This window comes from Argentina silus (genome assembly GCF_951799395.1).
Source record: "Argentina silus genome assembly, chromosome: 16".
Taxonomy (NCBI): domain Eukaryota; kingdom Metazoa; phylum Chordata; class Actinopteri; order Argentiniformes; family Argentinidae; genus Argentina; species Argentina silus.
The window spans coordinates 5094027-5115436 of NC_139670.1; the positions used below are offsets into that span (position 1 = coordinate 5094027).

Sequence of the window (21410 nt, forward strand, 5' to 3'; positions counted from 1 at the left end):
GTGTTATTCAATAGGCGGCAGGGCCGGGGACAGGGCCTGGGCGCTGGGGGGACCATTGTGTCCCATTGTAGGTCACAATGCAACTTAACACTTGACAGAGCCAGGCCTTGTTGTCAGCAGGTGAACTTGATCCCGCGGGTTTGTTCCTTCTGAAGAGGTGTAAAGAGAGAGATTTGACCCTGCGGCATGTTCCTAAGTCCTCATATGTATCACACTGATGATTATACTGCATTACAAAGATGACCCTGTAAAGTAGGAGATAATAAGAGATATGTCTTGATATATAGAAATGACTATTGAAAATGTCTTATGAAAATATATATATATATATATATTGTTTTAAAACTTGTATTGCACATTCATTGAATTCATGTGCAGTTCATACAGGAGTCATGAAAGAGGGATATTCCAGTTCAAACCTTGTCACAACATCATTTGACGAATAAATGTCTTTCCTTTCGGAAGCCGTGTTCTATTCTTTGATGCTGTTACCTGTCACCTGTCCCTGTAGTTGGCAACTCTCCTCGGAGGTGAGACAGGTTGACCTGTCACTGTTGTCCAGACAGATGTCCCCTCCTCGGAGGTGAGACAGGTTGACCTGTCACTGTTGTCCAGACAGATGTCCCCTCCTCGGAGGTGAGACAGGTTGACGTGTCACTGTTGTCCAGACAAGTGTCCTCTCCTCGGAGGTGAGACAGGTTGACCTGTCACTGTTGTCCAGACAGATGTCCCCTCCTCGGGGGTGAGACAGGTTGACCTGTCACTGTTGTCCAGACAGATGTCCCCTCCTCGGAGGTGAGACAGGTTGACGTGTCACTGTTGTCCAGACAAGTGTCCCCTCCTCGGAGACCCGTCACCTCAGACGTTTAAACCGGCGCTTATCCAACACACTGCTGCCTTGTGCTACCACAAAGAAGGCTCGTGTTACCTGAGCTCAGAAAGTAACTTCAGATGGATAATCCTCGTTACTTGGTGAACCGGTCTTCAGAGCCAGCAACCTACCGTCTGTACACCAACCTGGCAACCCACAAGCCTTGTATCAGCCCATGATGGATGTAGTGTGAAAGAAACACTTACCTAGCATAATAGGTGCGTAAATCATTTCGTAAAAAAAACAAACAAGTAAAAGGAGTGTAAACTAAGTTTTCTTGAGTTGACCTTCCACTGCTTCACTGCATCACTTTGTATGCACTTGGCAACCTCCAAGCTGTGTTTCCACTCGGCTGTTTTTACCTGACAACCCAGAGCCGTGTACCATTGTCTCTTGATTGGCTCTGCTGCTGAATGTGCTCCCTCTCCTGCTCCCCTGGGTAAAGCAAATCCTTGTTCGTCTCCGTCTGTCCTCTCAGCTGGGTTGTACAGAGGGTACAAAAGAGGGTTCAGTAAGGGACATGATGATACTTCTTCAACCATACTGGATATGTTTTGCTGTGCTAAATAACCTTGCTCAACAACTATAGGATATTATACCTGGCTGTATCATACCTACGTGTAGGATTATGCTGATGTGTGCATGGTGCTTTGTTTGCCTTCTCGTCCCAGAGGAACATGTTTCGCCAGAGGCATTGTCTACTGCTCACATACTCATAAACAGACAGTAAACACAACAGACAAGGCGGCCCCAGCAACCGATGGTTGCCTCCCCCACCCCCCCCCCCCCCCACCCCCCCTTCTCTTCCTGCTGTGGTGACCTCAACTGAACCCAGAACCATAGATATGCAGAGCCTGCTGGCAAACTACGTGTGGCGGTTAGAATTTCCATGGGCACCATGTTGCCACAAGAAGTTCCATGACCATTGCATTCTAATCAGAATGCACATTAGAATGTCATTGTCATGGAACTACTTGGTGTCAAGATGGAGGATCGTTTGCCAGACGGAACGGAACTGTGCCTCTTCAGCGCATGGGAAGATTCCGAGACATGACATGTCTCTCTTGGGGCACTCTGGGCATCTACCACACTCACACAACCTCCCATCCAGATTCCCAGATTCTCAGACCCCAGCCTCCCTGCCACTTTTTTTTTTGGTCCTTTTTTACAGTGGAAAAATGGTCTCCGTCTTGTGTTGTTTCCCCCCCCCCCCCCATGTTGAGCTGGTGTGAATGGAATGTGTGTTTGCGAGGAGTGTGAGAAAACAACAGTGCTGTAAACACTGAGGGTAGGGTATAGAGGGTAGCACCCAGTCCCTGTTTTCCTCTGTTCCAGATGTGGAGGAGCCGTGGAAACACACACGCTTAATACCATTCCTCATACCATCCCAATGCAATGCAATGAGCCTTTCCTCTGATTTCTAGGGGCAGGCTTGGAGCTAGGCTGGCTAGGGGCAGGCTTGGAGCTAGGCTGGCTAGGGCAGGCTTGGAGCTAGGCTGGCTAGGGGCAGGCTTGGAGCTAGGCTGGCTAGTACAGGCTTGGAGCTAGGCTGGCTAGGGCAGGCTTGGAGCTGCCTGGCTAGGGGCAGGCTTGGAGCTAGGCTGGCTAGGGGCAGGCTTGGAGCTAGGCTGGCTAGGGGCAGGCTTGGAGCTAGGCTGGCTAGGGCAGGCTTGGACCTGGCTGGCTAGCAGATGAGCTCAACACATTCTATGCTCGGTTTGAGGCCAACAACACCAAGCCAGCTACGAGGTGTGCTTTCGATCTCTGTGGCCAAGGTAAGTAAAAAGGGTGAACACTCACAAAGTAGCCGGCCCAAGTGGCATTCCACGCCACGTCCACAGAGCATGCGCTGGCTCGCTGGCAGCCATCTTTGTGGACATATTCAACCTCTCCCTGCAATCCCCACCTGTTTCAAGGTGACCACCATTGTTCCTGTGCATTGGTCAGCTTGTCACTGAGGACTTAAAATGGACCAATCACACCGGCACAGTGATCAAGATGGCGTGCCAGGCCAGCGCCTGTTTTTCCTCAGGTGGCTAAAGAAATTTGCCATGGTACCTCATCTCCTCACCAACTTCTACAGGTGCACCATCGAAAGCATCCTGTCCAGCTGCATCACTGCCTGGTACGGCAGTTGTACCGACCCTCGACCGCAAGGCTCTAGCGAGGGTGGTGAAGACGGCTCGGTCCATAACTGGGGGTGAGATTCCCAGCCCTTCAGGACATCTACAACTGGCAATGTCTGAGGAAGGCCCGGAAGTTACCACAGGGATAACTGGCTTGTGTTGGCCAAATGTTCATAGCGACGTCGCTTTCAGATCCTTCGATGTCGGCTCTTCCTATCGTTGTGAAGCAGAATTCACCAAGCGTTGGATTGTTCACCCACGAATAGTCCTCTGTGGTTCAGTTGGTAGAGCATAGTGCTAACAACGCTAAGGTTGTGGGTTTGATTCCTGCTGGGACCATATATACTGATATGTATGCACTCACTGCAATGTAAGTCGCTTTGGATAAAAGCGTCAGCTAAATGGCATATATTATTATTATATTGATAGGGAACGTGAGCTGGGTTTAGACCGTCGTGAGAGAGGTTAGTTTTAACCCACTGGTGATGTGTTGTTGCAATACCAAGAACCTCAGCCACCCCAGACACGGTCTGTTCTATCTGCTACCGTCTGGCAGACAGTACTGGTGCATACCGGATCGACAGGTACCGAGACAGTTTCTACTTCCAGACCATAAGACTTTTGAACAGTTAACCCTAGCTGCCCACCTACACTATCTGCTGCTCACCTACACCTAAGACCATTTTCACAGACACACACACGCACACACACCACACACACACACACACACACACACTCTCTCTCTCTCTCTCTCTCTCTCTCTCTCTGAATTTATGGAGACATGTCAACTTAATGATTAACTGACCATGATGTATTATTTATTAATGTATTTTGTGTCTTTGACCTTATTAAATAATAAATACATTATTAAATTAATAACAAACATATAGAATGTTTCCTATATTTTTATTTAATTTGTGGTGTCATAGAGTCATAAATCATTTCCACATTCAATATACTATGAATAAACCATATACCATGTGCTCTAAAATATTGTACGCATTCGGTTTTAATAGAATAGTGCCGGTTACAGACAACTATGATGTAGTTGTCCGTTAAACGAAATACGATAACCATAGTCTGACAACAACAAAAAACAGTGGTCTCCCAATCATTCGCCACTCGAGCTTCTATTAGGCCTCAGTGAACTGTGGCGGTTACCGGATTGTAGGAGAGCTTTATGGTGGTATCTAGGCCTGCTATATGCAACCAATCAATTAAAAGTTTAAGTCCAGTCAGTGGCAGTGTGCGTTACTGAAGAGCTCTCCTCTCTCTGCTCTCTGGCAACAATTACTCCAATGATGAATTCAAAGCTTTAGCCAAAAACCAGACGCGCTCTGGTATTTCCCACATAGAGTGGTATTCCGGCACTCGTGAGTCACTTCAGTTTGGGGGATAATTATGGGTCTATTTGCTTTTTTTCTCCCGCGGATGCAGGTGCTTGTTCGGGGGTCGTGCAGTTGGTAACGACCTCACGAATCCGTGTTATTGATGTGCGCGAAAGGACGGTCCGTTTGGTCCAACGTGCGCAAAGTCGTTCTAAAAAACACTGGAAGGTTCATTTTTCGATTTCATCTGACTATAGGCTAATATTTGAACGTTTCAATAATCTGCAAATAGTCTATATGATAGACTAAATTGAAAATGTCACAAAACTGAAATTAACATTTGTGCATTTTAGTTGGACTATCGTAAATGTCATCTTTACATAAATACATATTTATAATATATGTAAGGTCTCATATTTTTATTTTTATTTTTGCTTTTTAAATCCATAAACATTTCCGTATGGCATCTTGCATACAACGTTGTAATATTTTTCAGAAGGAAAGCGTTGCACAGTTGGACCTGCACTTCGTCCTGCACGTAGACTACATGTGTCTTTTATTTAACTTGGATCTTTTCCATCATATTTTTAACTGCAAATAGCTTTACCTTTTGGGACTGTATTCATATATTTGACCAATTTACACTATCAAGTAAAACTCATAACAGGACACATGCCCCACAAGTACTTTCATATGAATCAATCTATTTTTTCTTGAAAACATTCTTTCAAATGTACCTTCATTAAATACATTAACTGAAAATTAAACATTTGCACTCACAATTGCCACAGTGAAATAATAACAATTTCCTTTCAGTTCATGTAGGCCTAAACTAGTCTATACCCCACCCCCCAACCTTCTGGAATGACAGGATAGATCTGAACCTGCTGCTCAGAACGATGCCTCAAGGAAAGATTAGTGTGTTTTGTCCTGCTCAACTTCTTCTTCTGTTAGTTATCCATTCCAAGGCAAAAGCATGAATGGAAAATAGCAAACACTTTTGTTTACAGTACCAGTCAAAAGTTTGGACACACCTTCTCATTCAATGGTTTTTCTTTATTTTTTTTTTATTATTTTCTACATTGTAGATTAATATTGAAGACATCAAAACTATGAAGGAACACATATGGAATGATGTAGTAAACAAAAAAGTGTTAAACAAACCAGAATATGTTTTAGATTTTAGATTCTTCGAGGTAGCCACCTTTTGCTTTGATGACAGCTTGGCACACTCTTGGCCACGTTTGTCCAAACCTTTGACTGGTTCTGTACATCCTAGTGTGCATTGCAATACATTTGAACAGCAGACACCTTTCTCAGTGGAAGATATTCTGATGCAATTGATGGCTCAACTGTAAGCCAAACAATGCAAAATGATATTACCGGGAACACATTTTTTTTATCACATATTAATTTTAAGAATATGATCCGTCTTTTGTGTTGTGCTATTTGGCCAGTGTGTGAGTGACATTATTAGATAGCCGTCAAACAATATCAAGGTTTTGACTTTGAATCTGTACACAGCAATCACTTGCTTTTCAACCTGGAAACAATATATTTATAACCGATATAAATCATAAAGTCTATTTTCATGCACACTGAGGTTATGTCACGACAGTGGTGTGTCAGTCTTCCCACCCAAGGCCTCTCTCTGCCCGACTCTAACAGAGCCATGCTTGTGGAACATGACGTGCCAGCGGGGGAGATCACAGACGCACCGGTCGCATGAGAATGTGCACTTGATTTGTACATGGGGAATGCTGTCAGTCTGCATCAGTGTGCAGTGTGATGGACGCAATGGACTCTCACACACACACACACACACACACACACACACACACACACACACATACAAACACACACACACACACACACACACACACACACACACACACACACAAACACACAGGTATGCACGCACCGTAGCCACACACAGACACACAGATATAAACACATATGCTTGCATGCACAAATGCTGCACGCACGCACACACACATGCACACGCACACACACACACACACGCACACGCACACCTACACAGTACACATGCACACTCACACACACACACACACACACACACACACGTACATACGCACATACCCATACCTACACAGTACACACGCACACACAACCTTACACATACACATACGATCCCCCCACGCACACATACCCAGACACATACACACCCCTCCATACACACGCATGCCCATACGCACTATGTGGGCTAGGGAGACGCCAGTGAGTCTGGAGCCTGTGCTCAGGAGTATTGTTATTAACATTTTCCCTTGCGTGTATTAAGGCTGCTGCCACAGAGAGGACACATCCCTGCGTTATGACTGCAGGGCTTGGCTTTGTTCTTCTGCTGTAATGCAGACATAATTACCATCTTAAAGAGCCTCTACACTGCAGTACACCTTCCCTTTTCTCTCTCGCCCTCCTTCACACGTTCGTTCGCTCCACGCCCTGGAGTAGCCCTCACCTGATTGACTGGCCATGTGACAGATATTCAAATCAAGGATAGGCCCGCTCTATTCCGCTGACTAAGTGCCTCCCACATGGGAGGTGTTGGCCATTGATGCCTATAGACCTTATACAGTCTAGGAAGCTTAAGTCTGTTATGTCGCTGTTGGTTCATATTGATCCATCCATTCATCTGTCAAACTGTCACTTTGAGAAACAATGGTGGGTTTTTCTGTTGAAGAATGGGATTTGTTCCACTAGTACCACATGCTCTTCTGTCCACTATGTTGCCTGTTATCTTGTATGTGTTACATGTTATCTTACAGCCTATACAGTTCCACTGCACCTACTATGACAAAATATCATTATTGTTGTCAATGGTTACGAATTAAATAATGTCAGTATGCAGTAGCCATTTCAGAAACACACTCAATGGGAATGAATCAGTAGTATTTTGTCTTTGTGGCCTCATTTAGCCAAATATCACAGATCCAAATATTTCATTTGATTTGATGTTGAGGTTATTTCACCCAAGGTGCAGGGTTCCCAATTCCACAGCATTTAGCCCACATTTAAAGGCAAATTGGACGAGAGCTAAGTTACATAGCCAGTGGATTTAAGCTTGGCAGTCATCTCTTCTGACTGCAATTTCACTATGATCATTTCACAGCTGGTTGGCCGAGTTCTCTGTTCACAGTCATGAGGGATTGAGAAAGACCATGGAATTATAATTCACATTCTATTCTATTCCATCCTATTCAACTCCCATTCCAGTTCTCATTCTATGGTTAGGTGGGACCCAGTCCAGCCCAAGCAGTGATGGTACCCGCCCTCCTGGGGAGGTAGAACATGGTCTTGGAAAGACATGACCAAAATGACTGGGTTGTACACCCGCTTGACATTATGTTCTACCAACATTATGTTTATGATTTGACTGTCAAGTCACATTCAATTTAGTTGAGGCCTTTGGGTCACTGTATCAACCTTGTCATGTGATTCATCTCAGTACCATTTCTTAGTAATGAAGCATTTCATGAAATGTTACAGAGTAGTCATGGTAAACACTGGCCTGCGATACCTCCCTGTTGCCATGACCATGTTTAGCCATCCTCGCATAAGTCTGTGGATATATTCTGCTCGGTTTGAGGGGAAAGAGTGTCAGAGGGCTGTGATATTGAGACAGGGTTGCTCTTTGAATGGTAAAGATTCCTTCTCTCTCAAACTGAATCTTCTTGCCCCACAACTTTGTTCTGCTGACCTTGCATATTATACAACACATTTATTCCTGTTAGATCATATGAATTTGAATTTCAAAATCTTCCTCTTCATACTTTACATGACTTAAGGTTAAATGACTGCTTATTAAACTCAAATGAAATATTTTTTCAGACATAATTTCTGGTGTTCCCTCATATTATATATAACATGCAGTTCCAAAATGGAACTCCTGCACAGGAGAAATGATAGCCTGCATCGGATTTATCCAATGGAGTGTTCGAATCAGATTATTAGGGTTTTGGGCTGAACGAGCAGGCTAGACATTAAATGAGAAAAACTTTGGCACTTGATAAAAGCGCAAGCAATCTACTCAGGACGTGTTACTCATTCGACCTCATTAAAACGGGCCCCTCAGCGGTTAAAAGTGAGTGAGCCTTACCGTGTTTATATCTGAGTCAAGCTGTTATATGACGATTAATATCAAATGATATAATTAGGGCACGCATGTAAACAGCAGTGTGCTGTCATCCAAATATGCTCCTTTCATATTGATTAGTTCATATAATCCCCCCACAACTTCGCACCATAATTAGGCCTATAGCGGTCGATAATTCTGTTCCATCGATATCGACGATAACAGGTAGGACAAAAAAGCATCAGAGTATGTCCATCGCTAATAGGCCTACAGGCACACTAATAACTACTGTAGTGAGTAGGCTTATTCAATGTCCTGGCGTTTTGGGGACGATGTAAAGAGACATTTAAAAACAAACACAAAAAAAGTCACAAATATTACCTTGACGCGAAATAAATGATTCACTAATACTTCGGTCGCTTTCAGAGTTAATCTGGCGCCACGGTGAGAATTACAGAGGACAATGACATTTATTCAAAGAGCTGTCAAACTGTGAAGATGGTATAAGAACGTGTTTAGTCCCCGTGAGCTTCAGGTTGTGTTCATTCCATGTTGGCCTACTTTGAATTGGCTGTTTTGATGGGAATTTTATAGCCAGTTGGCCTAACTGGAGTTTGGGGTTAGCTTTGATATGCATATATGAATATAATTTGGGGAATGTCACCGAGCGTAATGAACCATCATATTTTAAGATGTGAAATAGGCTACTTCTCAGTAAATAAATAGATGTAAACGTAATGTCCCAATAGTTTGTAAATGTTCCAATAGGAGCTCGGTGTACAGACTTTCACAAATAAGGTTTTGTAGAATATTTAAATATTTTTCCATTCAATTTGCTTTTTTTTCATCAACGAATTTTAATCAATTGATTTTTGATTAATTAATCAAATGATAATAATATGACTAGGCCAGGTTGTTATCCCTTTTATTATGTCAATATGCGTTTATTCATCTGACATGTTTTATTAACATAACAAAGTTAATATACATTGAGTCAGATTTATTATTAATTTATCAAAACTACTAAAATACTTTTCTTTATTATTTGTATAGAATAGACATGCCAGTGGGCTAATTATGGGCCTTTTCAGTTATAACCGAAATTTGCACAAGCATCAACAGCAAAACCTACTTAGGTTAAAGAACAATTGCAGAATATCTAGTCAAGTACCTATGGTATTATGGCTATTGCAGTTAGTAAACAGGACGATTCAGCGACCGCTAGACGCCAAAATCACTGCTCGCCTCAAGGCCGACCAACCTCAGTATTGCATGCAGGTTTATGACACTTCATAGCCTAAGCCCAGTCTGTACTTTCGAAAACGTTATTCTGTAAAGTGATGAAGTCGCCTTAATCGACTTAATACGAATCAAGATCAATTAGTCTTCGGGTAATTAATTGAAATGTTTTTTTGTAATGATTGCAATTAAATGAATTCAACTTTAAGATGGAATAAATGCTAACTCTTCAATAAAGTATTGAAAATTCAAGTATTGTTTATCAAATCGTTTTATCAGCCCGAGTCCTGACATTGACATCAGTGGCTGACCGACTGCATTCAATAACATGTTAATGAACTTCATCATTCCTTCCCCCAGGCTCGAGTGACATCGGAGGTGCTCGAGACCAATCAGCGCGCGCGCTGATGGAAGGCAGTGGGTTTGAAGCACACAGGGTCTTCATGCAAGAGGTGTCTCGAGAATATTTGAGGTTTACCAATGATTCAAAGCAGATTCTTACATTTCCTTTTATTTCGTTGAACAAAGTGTCCTGGATATACTTTTTTTTCCTTTGGAATACTTTTGTTTTTTCATAAGCAATGTTATTGATTTGATGGTGTGGATTCGGTCCAACTTTTCCTCCTTATTCGACAGGCTACTCCATGTATCCCTCCTCAGACCGAAGGTTTAATGGACTTGTGTATTAGTTAATGATGTCTATGGGTTTTATGCCTGACAGTTTGAATGCGTCAGATCCCTCAAAATCAGCCTTTCTAGAGTTTGGGCACGGACACCCGGCGCATCATCAGCAGCATAATTCCCCGGGACTCTCTCACATTTACCCCGTCCATGACTTGCACACTGCCGGACACTCGCAGCACGATAGTCGCTTTCCCCCCATCGCGTCTCCCTATGGCCGCTCGCTGGGATACGCCTACCCCAGCGCGGTGAACGCTCACTCTCATCCCCCGAGCGCTTACATGCCCTACCAGAACAACAATCACAGCAACAACTCGGGCCACTCGACATTACAAGAGAAAGGTACGTGCGTAAAGTTGGGTTTGTCATTATTTGCGGTGGTCGAGAGTTCATAACCTTTTAGAATTATCTGAATAAAAATAAAACCTCATTTCGCACAGTCCATGTGCTATATCTGTGCAGTAGGAAGGTAAGATAGACGGACCGTGTGGACCTACGTAAACATATATTGTCAACAGGTTTATGGTGAAAGGTATCCGGTATACGAGGCAGGTTTATAGATAGTAGAGCTGCAGCCAATAATAGGCCTATGTGTCATGACGTCTGCAATGTTTACCATGATTAAAGCAGACTGTGGTTAAAACATTTAAAAGTTATTCACAGACGGTGTTAACGTATTGTAAATGCAGGCTATTCCGAAAGGCCCAAACACCTCAGGCATGTTTGTCTCAGCGAAGTGGTCTCTCCTACTCATGTTCCATAATGAACACAGATGGTGTCATTAATTTTATTGACCATAATTTTCTGTGGGTTAGCCCCATTATGAATGGGGCTAATTATAACTGTACCTCAGAAACAGTCGTTTGGTTTTTACTCCCATTATTAGTCCAGATTAACAAAACGATCCCAGAATATAGGAACCATTTAATCTAAAGGCTGCGCCGTAGAGTTAGTCTTTATTCACCACTTAAGACCAATTTTCCCGTATTGTGAGCACATTTAGCCGTCCATTTAATTGACTTATGTCGACTTAATGTTAAACTGTGACGCGCTCTTGACGTTTGTTGAATCTACCCCAATTGAATTCCCACTGGTTGCGGATGAGAAGAATTATAGGCCTATAATGCCTGAGTTGATATTAGGTATAACTCTAAAGAACACCATTATCTGATATTGTTATTGAGGAATTTGTTACTAACAAAGTAAAGAGTATAGTAGCCATATGCATATGCCTACATCTAGGCCCCCTGAATTTTGCTACTATAAATTAGCCTATTTCAGACAAGACTTCATAAACATTCAAGTCTCTAGGATATAGAGATATCCAACTCACTGTAATCATTATTATGTTTGAAATATGGGGTCTAATTGTATGACTTTAAAATATGAGTTCATCCATAAACGAAGGGAAGTTAGATCCCGTGATAACACCTGGGCTGTAAATCTTATCTGATGTTTTTGCCCCTGATAAAGGTGGAAAGTGGACAGCTGTAAATCAAGACAATTCAAGGCAAACTGTTATAAGTATGTATATACATGTATACGGTCAAAGCTCAATTATATATCCTCTCATCCACACAGATCATGAGAAAACGGTGATAGAAAACGGGGAAATTCGCCTGAACGGTAAAGGCAAGAAAATACGGAAGCCTCGAACCATCTACTCGAGTCTCCAGCTGCAGGCGCTCCACCAGAGGTTCCAACAGACCCAGTACCTTGCCTTACCCGAGCGCGCGGATTTGGCGGCTAAATTGGGGCTGACCCAAACACAGGTAAATGACCTCGACATTTATTTCCAAATGATAGGCTATTCTTGTAGGGTATAGGTCCAAATAGCAAATCAAATCTGGCGAATTTATAATCATATTACCTACCAAAATAGGCTACATAGCAGAGCAGGCAAGTTAGGCCTACATTTATTTCCCCAATCAATTGTTTACCGAAACGTCTGTCAGACAAGTTATTAGTTCAACCTTTAAGGTTAGGCCTACATATAGATAATACGACAAAATTACAAATTATGTCTTGCAATGCGAGTGACAAGAACACTCAAGGCCTGGACGCCTCAAGCCAAGAACATTGTTAATGTTGACATGGCACCGTGAAATCTATCTCACACAGTCAGAGCCAACCTTTTGGAAACACGGCACCATTACTTTCCCCAGTCCACGTTTTTACACAAAACAAAACAAAACAAAAAATGCATACATCTCTTGTTGAAAGATTGGGAATCTAGGCCTAGGTAGATCACACCTGTGGGTATTATTGAGGCTTTCTGCCTTACTGAAGACCAAATGAAAAGCCTAATTGGGGAGCTTTGTAAAAGTCAATCTTTTAATGCAGCTGTATACTTTACCCATATTCTCTGATCTAGTCTCTGATATTTCCATTGTGAGTAAAGCCTCTTCATGAGGGCTCTCTGTGCCTTCTGCACACACAGTTAAATGCAGTTGCATGTACAAATTGGTCCTTATTACAGAATAACAGAGGTCTACCTGTTGTGACTTTGTTAAATGGCTACATGTTGTCTTTATAAACAATAGTGTCTAGCAGTGTTTTGCTATAATTGCCACCTTTTGGTCACAGTAAAACACACTCACTTGAAAACTACACACTATTATATTCCGCAGAGGGACATGCAGAATAAACACACTGCAAAGATGGTGATAATAAGTAAAAAAAAAAAAAAAAAAACACACACACACACACACACACACACACACACACACACACACCAACTCAACTCACGCTTACACACACACTTCGGAGCAAAGCCTTTGCTGTTGGCATTATCATTCATTTGTGTCAGATGAAATTGTGAAATTAAGGATGAAATAGGCAGTATGGAAACCATTTTCTTCCGATCTGTAAAAAATAATTGGGGACATATAAACAGGTGGCACAGAACAGAATATGTTTGTGTCTAATATATCACACATCTGTCTCTTATGGAATCAATCATCAGGCTTTAAATCTTGTTTTGCTCAATATATTTTGCACTCCTATTCCAAACCTACAACTTAAGTCTAAAATCAATCACATTCATACGTTTTTCAAAATGATGTGGGGCAATCCTAAAGTCGACTGGATCCAAAACCATTCTTTCGAAACACGCTCCTGCGAAATCTTCCTTAATCCGTAAAATACGGCCTGCATTCTGGTACTGATTTGACTTCCTGTATTCGTTTGGCATGTGTAACTGTGAGAATCAAAGAATGTTTTACTTGACTACCTCGTGCTCTTATTTAGTGACGTTTCATGAATATTTTATACCGTTGAAAAGAATCTATCCAAAATACCATCTTGTTCTGACGCTGCTGAAATGCATCATACATCAATGGGAATTCTTATGACCTCCCAGTGCTTGTTTACAGTGTAGGCCTGTTATCGAAACTCTTTGGGGCTGTTTTGGATTTCACGATATTTTTAAATCTTGGATTGTTGAATCATGCATCATTGGCCTCATAAAATGTTGAACAATGGCGGAGGTTTAATGAACTACATGTGTCAATCATCATTTTTTGCTGAGTAGTAAGCCCAGATAATAGCTTTCTTCCAATGACTGGCAGAGAAACACATTTCGGTGTTAAAGTTATGGGAGCTAGAGAACGAATGCCACTTTGAATCAAGGCCATTGTCTTTTGAATTTTAATAGCTCAATTTTCAATGTAATTTCGAATTATTTGGCCTATTGTCGGCCTATTCATATACACAGGCATATAAAAAGCCCAGAATAACTAAAAATACTCGCTTATTGAGTTGAAGATAATTGTTTCAATGACTGCGGTGGTGATATTTGTATGGTATGCCAATGTTTATAGCATGTTGGGTGGTTTATATTGTCATATTTTTATTTATTTTATTTTATCCTTTTAGGTGAAAATATGGTTTCAAAACAAGCGCTCGAAATATAAGAAGATAATGAAGCACGGCAGCGGACCGGAGGGAGAGCACCTCCTCGGCACGTCATCCATCTCTCCGTGTTCACCCGGGATGTCCCATCTTTGGGAGGTGTCCATGGCAAACAAAGGGACTCCTATGCACCCCAACAATTACATGAACAATTTTGGTCACTGGTATCCAAACCACCATCAGGATCCAATGTCCAGACCTCAAATGATGTGAGTGGACCGTCTTCATTTCGCCACATGCGCAGAGAGCTGTAGAACTCCACAGAACTCTATTTCGAACTGCTCAATGTAACAGGCGACGGCCTAATCTACTTCACACCCGGACACGTCCTGTCTATCAAGTTTAAACTGTGTGTTTTAATATGAATGTGTGTTCTTATTGATTTTATGCAATGTCATGTTTTTGAATGGTGATGTGTTATGTATGGTTATTTCTTGTAGGCCTAGTTATGTCTAAACGCATTATAGGAATTTGGTCTGTAGCCTATGGCCTAGTGTCTAGGAGAACGGTGCAACCGTTGTCAAATTCAAGTTTAAGATATATTCTAGAAACCCATCCACAAGTGTTGACTGTCTCGTGTCTCAGCAAATACAGTATAAACCCATTTCGCAAATAAATATCTGAATCGTTTGACATAAACTATGATCAATTACTGTGTCAAATTATTGTGACGGTGACATTAGCACATTCACGTTCATTACTGTGGTCTTGTTCATAGAGTTAATCATCCTACAGTACAGGCCTACACCTCCAACAAAACGTTTATGGGCGGTGGCAAAATAAGATAATAAAACAGTGATGTGAAGAGAGTCTTTGACATTAGCATATCTACTTTATAACGTTCAATCCAAAAATCAACCGCAAAGTCAATCCATCAAATGTTCCTAGATGTTTGCTTTATGGTGATAAACCCAACGTTTCTCATAATATTGATATCAAGATTGTTATACAGATACATTTATTTGATATTTAGCGGTTGGCTAATAGCCACAATTGCAAAGCCTTAATATCATATATCATATATATTATATATAATTTAAATGTATAGGCCAAGCCATGTGCATTTTCACAGTAGCTCTCTAAGGTCAAAACACAGGCTGGTTTGCTACCAGAGGACATGTTTTTAATAACAGTTAATGCATCCAAATTGATATTGCAATGTATTATATACATATACGTCATTGAATGGCAAATTACTTATGAAGCTACACTGTATCTAGATGAATCACTTTCTCTAGATGAATCACAACAACTTTCTCTGTATTGAATAAACTGAGATGTATGCTAGGCCCAGGCTACTCTAAAAACACTACACAACATCTTGGATCTAGTGGCAAGATAGCCTTTGTGTGTAAACTGTAAAATTGATCCTTGTCACAGTTTAAAACAGGGAATTCCGCCTTAAATCCCCGTCTTTGAATAGTTCGTTTTAGACATAATTAGGCATAGGCCTGCATTTCATTCAGCGTTAAATGTGTAATCTGGGATTTAAACAACAACAATGTGGACTCAATGCCCCTTTTTTGGTAAATAGTTGAGGGATGAAACCAATCTCAAATTCATAGACGGAGCTATGGATGCAAGACCTGACCATCTATGAGATCAAAATGATAGTTTCAACCATGTTTTGAAGCTATACAGTTTTTGTTTACAATGACATTGTTTACAAACAATTAGGTAAAACAATCTTATATTTTGTATTTTGATGGCTGAAGACTTCAAGAATCAATGGCTATATCATTAATTCAGAAGTCCAAACATGGATGTACCAATCCCAGATTGCCCCTTTAACTTGTAATTGTGTATGCTGTGTGGCTTATCTGTTATTATTATGCTTGAGCATAATTTGAAATACTGGGTATCTCCTCTCAAAACAATTAAAAAGGTCAAAACCTTAACTGAAAACATCTGGAGAAGAAAAGAGGAATCACCGTTGCTGCGTGGAATAGGCCCACCTATTAAGATAATTTCGACACTGTTTGTCGAATAAAGCCTTCATTCGTGCGAGATAATTATCAGCTATTCGCAGTATACAAACTCTTCCTCCGAGTCCTCACAAGTGGAAGAAAGGACGAACGTCCGGGAGACGAGGAATACTGAAACACGTTGCAGGGAACGTTCATCACCCTTCGCACGAGACAGGTGTTCGACTGTGTAGTCGGCTGCCAGCTGGGCAGTGATATACATGTCACATTTGATCTAATTTTCATTGGTTTTCTACTTATATTACATTGTTATGGCATACAATAGATACATACGACTCTCATGTCACATCAGTCCAAGGAATAAAACAGAATAGGACCTTGAGATAGGCCTACTGAGAAATAAAATGGATGCGTGGTTTGCCTTTTAATACTAAAAGACAGAACACACATATCGTGAGTCGGAGGGCATTGCCAACATTCTATTTTCCTTCCCCCTCTCTTTGAGTAGGAACCCAAGAAGAAGAAAGACTAGATTATTCGATCACGAGGTTGTGCCAGATTAATGGTACTGATTTTCACAGTATAGCTTTTAAACTGTTTAAACATCGTGAACAAGCTATTTATATTACTTTAAACAGTACGCCGCTGAAGCGAGCTGATGCTAATTCAGTATGGTACAAATTGCGTGGTGGTGAGCGTTGATTAATGACGGCGAATGCTGCATTCGTATAAAAAAAAACATTTTTTTGTTTTTTTTCACCTCTTGCTTTTAGAGGGTTGACAAACATATGTAAGCTATTTCAAATAGTTTATTAACTTTAACATTTGTTTATCAACTTGATGAATTAGGTCCTTCATACGAATAAACAATCATACTATTATCACTATAAGCTATATATAGGCCTGTGAGTTAGGTCTAGTCTGAACCGTTTTAATAATATCTTGGATAGTGTGGACGTTTTAAAGTGTTCTCCTATCAAAGAAAATATGCATTTATGACTACAGGCTCTTTGAAGATGTAATTTAGCTGTGGGGTCCCGTCCAATGACCTGCTCTTGACCTTGATTATTTCACAGACTCTCTTTGGCCCTATTAGTCGACCCTCTTTGGCTCTAGAAGATTCTATGCCAGAAATACATTTTATTTACAAAACTACTGTAAATCCATTATCATTCAGTATATCCTTAATTTAAAAAGATATACACATATTGTTGGATTGTTATTAGATGATAGTTTTAATAAAATTATTATTAGATGGTAGTCTTATGTTTACATGTGAAAATAACAATGACAATTGGCTATATGCTATAGTATTGGACATAGAGAACGTGCACAACAATACATACTGATCAAAGGTGTTTTCTAGACTGCACTGTATACACACAGACTTCCACATCTCCTATAATATATCCTACTAGGCACGTATTCTTTCAATATTATCAAAATTATGTCAAAACTGCTCAGATTCCTTGCTGCCCCATACCACTACGACACACACTGGACATAGCCTTACTTACCTTCGTCAGAGGTCCCCATGCCTTGTGCCAGAAGCGGGCTAGGAAAACCCAACCCGTCTCATGTGTTCTCTCCAACTACAATATTCCCCAGATAAAATATAACCTATTGTATACCCCTTACATTACATCACCCTGCGTTTTTTTATTATACATCCCCCTTCCCTTTCACTTTCTCTGTGTGCTGTGATTATAGGCCTTGTTAGCATGCGGGCCCCGGGAAGAAGACGAGAGAGGAGGCAAATGTTGCCTGAGTGAAGTGACGGGGCATCAGCGGGAAAATTATAGGCAATTTTACATCTCCGCATTAGAATAATGGCTGATGCTGGAGTTGGACAGACAGAGTCGAGAGGCATTTCAATCGCAGCAGGGCAATTATCAGACAGGCAGATTGAGCGGAGATTATGAGAAAAAAAAAACGTTCACACGTGACAGACATGCCTAAAGACGGGAAGAGGGGAGTGGGAAATAGGTGATGGTGGATGATACAGATTGAAAATATGTTATAATAGATCAATGCTGCTGGAGGACGGGGCCTACTTATCGGATATGAGGTGTCAGGTGGATTTTAATTGCAGGATAGCAGTTGAGAAAGAAATTTGGGATGTTATTACGGTAAATCCCAGTTGATTCAATAGCAAACTAAGCCACCCTTTGGTGATTATTGTCATTAATTTGAGTGATCTGACATCTCGTGTAATTGTGTACTTGGTTCACGTTTTGAATGAACCGCGCGATTTGGTTTCATCTGAGGGGAATTTGACTCACGGGCACAATGGACACTTTGGAGGGGATTAGAACATGGCATATTACTTATCACACACACACACACACACACACACACACACACACACACACACACACACACACACACACACACACACACACACACACACACACACACACACAATTAGTGTCCACAATTAAACATCACATCAATGCCTCAAATGCCTCACAGACAAAGCCAGGTACACTGAGAAACTATTTTTTTTAAATATTGGTAACATTTAGCTTCCCTTTAATCTAGGACTTTATGCTATCACCCTGCCAAGTAAATGCCATGGTGACAATTGATCAAATACTCCAGCAGTCAGAAGCTGACTAGCTTGACTGGCTTGAAGCCCTACCACCACTCCTAGCCCCTCAGGTCAAACAGGGTTCACCCGTCCACAGCTGTCAAGAATGCCTTTCTCATTTCAATTCATTTACATTTGCAGCACATCACTGGTACTGAGTGATCCCAATGCAAGGGGGAGAAATCAGGCTTTGAATAAGTGTTGGACAGCTGCTGGCAGTCTTTCCGTGCCTGCATTTGACTGCTCCTCGACCTCCTATTCAACCCCATATCCCTGTGCCCCCAGAGACCAGGTCTGACACCATCCTGTTGACTGTTGCCGTGGTAGGGGAGGAGAAGGGGCTTTGGGTCCTTGGCACTATCTCTATATAGGGTGTTGTGATGTGGTGCCATGCAGTATCACGTTCAAGTTCAACAGTTCAGGCTAGCCCTGGTACTTGGATACTGTGAGTGTGTGTGTGTGTGTGTGTGTGTGTGTGTGAGTGTGTGTGTGTGTGTGTGTGTGTGTGTGTGTGAGTGTGTGTGTGTGTGTGTGTGTGTGTGTGTGTGTGTGTGTGTGTGTGTGTGTGTGTGAGTGTATGTGTGTGTGTGTGTGTGTGTGTGTGTGTGTGTGTGTGAGTGTGTGTGTGTGTGTGTGTGTGTGTGTGTGTGTGTGTGTGTGTGTGTGTGAGTGTGTGTGTGTGTGTGTGTGTGTGTGTGTGTGTGTGTGTGTGGACCTGTGGTGACCTCCACAGCCCACACACCAGAGCAGCATATAGCCTGACCCCTAGCCACCCAGCTGGTGCATTTGTCTTGGTGCAGGCTGGTGCATATAGTATATCCCCTGGTGACATGGGCAGCTTTAGCATGGCAGAGGGCCACACATGTTGAGGGAAAATCTATTGTACATGTGAGATGTAGAAGATCTGTGTGTGCATCTGTGGTGAAGTGTGAAGTACAGGCCTAAGATTCACATCAGGAACTCATACTAAACTGTGTTATTTGCAAGCAAATAGAGCTGAGTCATTGATGCATAACTACATTTAAGTGTGCTTTATTGTGGACTGATTAAGATATATTTTAACATGTTATTTATTTTCCATGTTCTCTTTCAATCCATACACTTACAGATGTGTACTATTTAAATGCCTGGATTTAAATGCCAACCTTGATGCAGTAGTGAAACAAAGAAATAGAAAAACAGCTTAACGACTGACGTGGCGGTTAGATAGTATTAGTCATTAACTCGAGTGGTTACGCCAAGTGTAAGTTATTAGGAAACATTAGGAACAAGAATTAACCACAAAAAGCACTTTTGTCAAAGTTGTCCCAGATTCGAACCTGCAAAGTTCGGGTTGCAAGTCTTGGTGAGGCCTATACGCCCTCCACCGACCCCAACAAGCCAAAGCATTCTTCTTTTGTGTCATCGCTTTGATAATTGTCTTATAATGTGACGAATAGGATTCTTCATTTTCTATCAATAGACAATTACGTCTTGTAATGTGACGAATAGGAAAAGTGCTTGAACGTCAATATTTGTACGTGCAGGTTACGATGGTGGTCCTTGGGATATGTGAGCCTCATTATCAGCGGTTTGTATACCGTATGATTTTAGCAAGATACGTTTTAATCTATGGTTTCTCCCGTGTTACGTTCTGTTGATTTGAGACCAGATACAAAAAAAGAGAGACAATAAAACCAAATAGCAAAAAAATAAATAGGCCACCATCGGAGTAGCCTAGACCTAGTCGTTGGGCGGTTCCAGTCCTATGTTATCTATCAATGACTAGGCTATGAATATGTTTGTTACAGTTTATAGTTTGTTAAATTAAAATTCATATTATCTAAATTGACTACGATCTGTTACAAAAACATGTAAATATATATATATTAGACTATAGGTGCAAAAAATGTAATATGCCGACGCACACAACTGCAGTAAACAGAACAGATTCTCACATAGCACTCTGCACAGAAGTGTTACCTACAGATGAGAGATGCACTGCCGAGGCAACCTGAAGTATTCCAGCAAAGAATGGGTTAAAAAAAACTATCAACTCCTTCCTGCTGGCTTAAATATTTGGCACTTTTTCCTCTCCTCTGATGCTCTTGTTCTGTGTGTGTGTGTGTGTGTGTGTGTGTGTGTGTGTGTGTGTGTGTGTGTGTGTGTGTGTGTGTTGTGTGTGTGTGTTCCCCGAGGCTACAGGCTTACTTCAGTACACCCCCTCTCTCGGCTGTATTCTTTCTTGTTATCTGGCAACAGAATACTAATAAAAATCAAGCGACTCCAACATGTCTGCTTGCCTGTCGCCTCCTACGGCCTGCTTGCACGCAGCCCTAAAACCAAACGTGGGCCGATACTGACTAGCCTACTGCATCTCAGCAAACTGACACACCTTAACCCTTTCCTTAGCGTTTGGGAGCGCCATCGTGTTGGCGTAGAAATCTCTGCTAGTGCAGCACGCATTAATGGGCAAACCCACATTTACTGTTATGTAAATATGACATTTACGACATGCTTCATCTAAGCCAAAAAAAGCCATGTAAAGAAAACAAATAGTGTAATAGGTTATATTCAACGGGACATAATAGATCATCTATTAAATACCAGACAGGCCGGCATTAAAGTCTTAAAATCAACACCAGTCAAAACACACAATATTCAAT

General features: G+C 41.6%; 1 protein-coding gene across 1 annotated transcript; it reads left to right on the forward strand.

The window, feature by feature from the left end:
* Positions 1–10349: 10349 nt before the first annotated feature.
* dlx4b (distal-less homeobox 4b) lies at positions 10350–14868 on the forward strand (the record flags this gene model as incomplete). Its single annotated transcript, XM_083687810.1, has 3 exons — positions 10350–10680; positions 11920–12110; positions 14215–14868. 3 exons carry the CDS (start codon positions 10350–10352, stop codon positions 14461–14463), a joined length of 771 nt encoding a protein of 256 aa, XP_083543936.1. The 3' UTR covers positions 14464–14868.
* Positions 14869–21410: the final 6542 nt, after the last annotated feature.